The sequence below is a fragment of the Mus caroli genome, chromosome 1 (assembly GCF_900094665.2).
Source record: "Mus caroli chromosome 1, CAROLI_EIJ_v1.1, whole genome shotgun sequence".
Classification (NCBI taxonomy): Eukaryota; Metazoa; Chordata; class Mammalia; order Rodentia; family Muridae; genus Mus; species Mus caroli.
The window spans coordinates 78636756-78642638 of record NC_034570.1 but is presented as its reverse complement, the minus strand read 5'-3'; the positions used below and the strand labels follow the sequence as shown (position 1 = coordinate 78642638).

Sequence of the window (5883 nt, the reverse complement as noted above, 5' to 3'; positions counted from 1 at the left end):
GGAAAAATTGGAGCATCCCACAGGAGTGACAGGGAGGATTTCTGCTTTCCAGACAGGTTCTTGCAATGTAGTGGAAGGTAGTCTTGAAGTTTCTAGCTTCCAGCCTCAGTCTCCCACTGGGATGAAAGGGCCTGGCTACTGAAGAGGAGTTTTAAAAGGCAGGAATCCTTTATCTACAGACTTGTAGAGGGACTGGGTTATATTTGGTTATTTCTGAAACCAAATCATCTACTTCCACCTCTGGTTATATAGCCCAACCGGCCCTTCACCCTGGAAAGATGTGACCCAATAACATCTGGGCAGAACTTCTGCCTTCCCTCTTCCATTTCTTGTATGGAGCCCCCTTCTTCTAACTCCTACCCTGTTCACATGTGACTTTAGTCCTCTGTCGGCTCTCAGCACTATACACTCCCCACGAAATCTATGGGAAAAATACAAAACCCAGCAAGAAAGTCTCTTGATCCAAATGACCATTTTACACTGTAACCTGCACATTAAAGCTACCATCTGTTCAATACTCAAGGGCACTGCCTAACGAGAATCCTTTCTTCCCTTAAGTTGGCTGTTTTGTCAGGCTGGTGAAAATACTACTACCTCTTCCCAGACTACAGTTTTGGATGATGGCATCCAAAACACTTCTTTTGTGTGTGTGTGTGTGTTTAGACAGGGTTTCTCTGTGTAGCTCTGGCTGTCCTGGAACTCACTCTGTAGACCAGGCTGGCCTCGAGCTCAGAAATCTACCTGCCTCCTGCCTCCCAAGTGCTAGGATTAAAGGCATGCACCACCACTGTCTGGCTACACTTCTGGTTTTTGATCATTTCAGATATAAAGGGAAATGTATAACTGTCTGAAATGCAAGCAACATTAAGAGCTTAACCAGGAAGGGCATAGCTAATGAGAGGCTAGAAATTAGATCATTTCTTTTATAGAATCATCTGATATTGAGGAAACAGGAGTTTACAAAGGAGGGTATACAATGAAATTAGCTGTGTGGAACCATCCTAGGGAATCAGTAATCTTTAGACTGGACAAGATGAGTGCATTAGGGCTGATCTCTCTAGAATTGTTTATTTATTCACTTCCCTCCAGATTTTGAGGCTGTCTTTTGGGCCCATAGCTCAGTGGTACAACACTTGCCCAGCATGCAGAAAACCCTGGATTCAACCTTCAGCACTGCCACAAAGAATTCCTCTAAAGCGATCTAAATTTAAGTCAAAGAAGCAAAGCTCTCCTGCTTCAGATTCCTACGTGCTGGGGATATAGGAAGGTGATGTTAGGCCTATTAGCTTATGGTGGTAGTGTCATATCCATAAAAAAAACGAACCAAAAAACAACAACAACAAGAAAAACAAATCAACTAAAGTCTGGTCAATGTGGAGATTTTAATATATTTATTTGAAAACCAAATTTTGTGAAAGAGAACACTGAACAGTCGTATATCTTCTTAACCAAAGACTTGGGACACAGGTTCTTTATGTCAGCGTAGGCAATGCCGTGTGCATTGAGCAGGTCTCAGCATGGGTTCCCTCACGACATTTCAGTGTGCGCCAGGACAGTCATCTACAGCTGGGCAGGCGGGATCCTGGGAAAGCGAAAGTGGCAGAAGCTGGCATTGTCCTTTACTCACAAACTTTTTTTTAATTTAAATTACTACACAAAATCTAAACCCAGTTCCTGCTTGGCATCTGCAGGCCTGTTATGCCAATTTGTTACTATTGTTGATCTCTGATTTCCTAACAAATCAAGTATTTCAATCTCATCCTTTAAAAAACTTCCAAGAATCCAGCTTTAGCTGTGCACATTGCAGTCACTCTTTCTTGAACTACATGACCAGGTTGGTCGCAGTGAGGCAGTAGGCGAGGCTGGAAGAGCTACCGTGAGTCAGAGATAATGTACAGATGAGAGACTTCAGCACAAGCCTGCTGCAGGCAAAGCTGAGGCTGAGAGATCACGGCTGTACAAGGCAGAGCACTCAGACACACCTTCCACTCTCCAGATCCACTCTCCGAGGAAGGATTACATCATGTAATCAATGGCAGGGCTGGTCTTTAACTGCTAATCAATGTATGCTAGATTTGCAACTTGTATGTTTTCTCTGTGTGTATGTGGCTGGGACTGAACTCAGTAACTTGAGCAGGGCCAATAAATACCCTACACTGCTACATCACCAGCCCTAAGTTCGTTTTTAATACAACTGTGGTGAATGATAGAATTCCTATGTTCTTTTTTTTTTTTTTAACAAAAGTTATTGATTCTTTGAGGGTCTATACTCCGTTGTGTCTGTGTGCTACAACACGCTCTGGGGGTCAGAGAATTACATGCAGAAGTCAGTGTTCTCCGCTCACCTTATGCTTTTCAGGGATCAAACTCAGGCTGCCAGGCTTGGTGGCAAGCACCTTTGCCTGAGCATCTCTCTGGCCTCCTACATTCTTTAAAGAGTAAAACAAATTCATATTTTTCTAGAATGCCTATTAAGTTAGTGAAATCACTATGTATTTTTCATATGTGTTTTCAAATATGTGATTTAAAAGAAATTTAGGGAATTGAAAGATTGCCAGTTTCACACAATAAGATTAAGTTTTAGAAACTAAGGAACCCACCTTTTTTTCTTGTTTAAAAATAATTTATTTTTATTTTCTGTGGTCTGGTGTTTTGCCTGCATCTGTGTCTGTGTAAGGCGGATCTGAGCAGTCAGGGGTCTTAACTGCTGAGCCAATCTCCAGCCCTTTGCCTTAGTTTTATATGACTGGAGTAAACATCTTTTATCAGCCAGAGAAGTGTTTGTGATAAGAGTGACTCACTCCAAGGTCTTCAGATGTCATGTGTCTTAAGGACATTACATGTTTAATAAATAACTCTACTAAATACATGAGCATTAAAGCTCCATTGCTAGAATTACTGCCAAGAGGATGAGAAGAGAAGGGAGTCAGGGGAAAGCCTGTATCTACAGAGGCCTTTAAATCCCAGCACTCGGGAGGGAGGCAGAGACAGATGGATCTCTGAGATTGAGGCTAGCATGATCTACATAGTGAGTTCTAGGCCAGTCAGGGCTACACAGAGAAATCCAGTCTCAAAAAACAAACAAATAAACAACAACAAAAAGAGGAAAACAAAAGATGACCTTGTTATGGAGCCAAGGCTGGCCTTGAGACTCCTGAATTTCCTGTGTCTCAGTTGCTGGGTTCTAAGTATATACCACCATGCCTGGCTTTCCTTAGTTATTTCCCCTTCTCCTACCCCAGTAACAGTTTTATGAGTTCTCGAGCTTCATTTCATGCACTTGTTTAGCTATTTTAAAGAAGACTTTCTTGGAGCTGGAGAGATAGCTCAGTGGTTAAGAGCACTGGCTGCTTTTCCAGGACCTGATTTTAATTCCTAGCACCCAAATGGCAGCAAGCCCACAACTGTCTGTAATTCCAGTTTCAGAGGATCTGGCACCTTTGTACAGACATATAGGCAGGACACCAATGCACATAAACATAAATAAATCTTTTAAAAAAATATGACTTTCTTGTGAAAAATCACCAGAATGTTCCCTCTTATAAACTTATGAAACGGTCTGCAGACCAGTCGCTCAGAAAAGAAGTGCATATGAGAAAGGTGGAGATTTAGTGCTGTTTGGGTAGACTGGAACAAATACAAGTAGGAGAGGTGAAGCACACTGCTGCTGACATACACACCTGTAAGCACTGACAGAGATGCTTCCTGCAGAAGCGACTGGTGAGCACTTACCCTGGCCTTAGTCATCGATATACTCGAACGGCTCTGGGGGCTCTGGCTCTTGCTCTTCCTCTTCAATTTTTGGGCCGTGTGCTGCCACGGGTTCCACGAGTTCTTCAATGTCTTCGCTGGTGTCTTTCAGAATTATGATGCCCCCAATGGAGAGCTGCACAGAGAGGAAACAGAATTAGCTCCAGTCACATTTCACGATGCTCTGCTCTCTAGAGCAGGTGCTTGTTAAGTGAGCCCTCAACACTTGATGTGCAAGGAAAAGGCTGTGGGAGAATTAACTACATTAGCAGAAAATAACTCCTCTCTAGTGAGCAACTGCCAGCTTAACCAGTGCATGGTGGGCCATGTGAGCTGCTGCATCCCAATTGAAGACGTGTCTGCCAGCCAAAGAAACTCTGACTATGGGAAGAATGCTTACTGTCCCAAGACAGCATTCTACTGCCTTCCTATACTACCTGTGATGGTTTGTATATTCTTGATCAGGGAGTGGCACCATCTGGAGGAGTGGCCTTGATGGAATAGGTGTGACCTGGTTGGAGTAGGTGTGTCACTGTGGGTGTGGACTTAAGACTCTCATCCCAGTTGCCTGGAAGTCAGTCTTCCACTAGCAGCCTTTGGATGAAGACATAGAACTCTCAGCTCTGACTGTGCCATGCCTGCCTGGATACTGCCATGTTCCCATTTTAATGATAATGGACTGAACCTCTGAACCTGTAAGCCAGCCCCAATTAAATGTTGTTTTTTATAAGACTTGCCTTGGGGGCTGGAGAGGTGGCTCAGCGGGTAAGAGCACTGACTGCTCTTCCGAAGGTCCTGAGTTCAATTCCCAGCAACCACATGGTGGCTCACAACCACCCGTGATGAGATCTGATGCCCTCTTCTGGTGCATCTGAAGACAGCTACAATGTACTTACATATAATAATAAATAAATAAATCTTTAAAAAAAAAAAAAGACTTGCCTTGGTCATAGAGTCTGTTCATAGCAGTAAAACCCTAACTAAGCCACTACCCAAGACAGTGATCTTGGATCAGCAACTTCATCTCCAACCCGGAGCTTGTTTAAAATGTGGAAAAGCTACTTCTAACCTGGAGACATGCCCCACCCCCTAAAAGATTTTTATTTATTTTTATTTTATGTGTACAGGTATTTTGTCTATGCCTGTGTACGGTGTGTGTGTGTGTGTGTGTGTGTGTGTGTGTGTGTGTAATGCCTGGGGAGACTAGAAGAGGGCACTGGATCCTCTGGAACTAGAGTTACAGACAGTTGTGAGCCACTATGTGGGTTTGGGGAACAGGACCTGAGTCCTCTGTAAGAGCAACAAATATGCCTAGACCTTTGATGAGTGTATATTATAGTTTTTGTTGTGCTCCTAGCCTTTAATGGCTGAACCAACTTTCCAGCCCTGCATTAGTTTTTGCAGTACCCTATTCTGTATTTGTGACATTCAAGAAAATCTATAAATTAAAGGTCATTTTTTCCTCTCTTAACAATTCCAGAATGTCAGAGAAAATAATAAATACGACAGACATCTGAGTGTTCTCACTATAATCTAGAAAGCACTATAATGTAAGGAATGAAAAAACCAGATGGAGAGCCAAAGGAAAGTGGACTGTAGCAGCAATTCTATTAAGGCTTCTCTCAGCCTATTAGCTGATGATAAATTCAAACACCAAACTACTCAGCTATCTCTGGCATGCTAATCTTATTCTATTTGCATGCCCGTGTCAATGGAAATGGAGAGTTGCTCTCTGTAATTAAATCAGCCAACAGTGGCAGGCACATCTGGAAAAAGCATACTACTACAAAGCATATTAGTGGGATGGAAAGAAGCACAGGTCATTAGTGACATGACTCACATGGGTTAAGTATCTCTGCAGCTGAACCTAATCTGATTTTACTCATCAAGATTCTGCCCTGGCATGCTATAAAACGGCTGTGTCGTCAAGCATTTCTAGACCAGCTCCCCTTCTAACACATACATTTACACCAAAGAATCTACAACTCTCTTCCGTAAAGGTTTCTTGAAAAGAATGCATTCTCTATGGAATGTCTCTGCCATGACTACCAACAGCCCAAGAACAACAGAGAGGGGGCTGGAGAGATGGCTCAGTGGGTAAGAGCACCCGACTGCTCTTCCGAAGGTCCAGAG

General features: G+C 43.0%; 1 protein-coding gene across 1 annotated transcript in view; it reads right to left on the bottom strand.

Moving 5' to 3' along the window:
• Positions 1 to 1374: 1374 nt before the first annotated feature.
• Psmd1 (proteasome 26S subunit, non-ATPase 1) overlaps positions 1375 to 5883 on the bottom strand; it is an 80139-nt gene continuing 75630 nt past the window's right edge. The window contains exons 24-25 of the mRNA XM_021166195.2: positions 3733 to 3886; positions 1375 to 1582 (exon numbers count right to left, since the gene is read on the bottom strand). Of these exons, the coding sequence (XP_021021854.1) occupies positions 3740 to 3886 (147 nt within the window). The 3' untranslated portion in view covers positions 1375 to 1582; positions 3733 to 3739. The remainder of the gene's footprint in view (positions 1583 to 3732; positions 3887 to 5883) is intronic.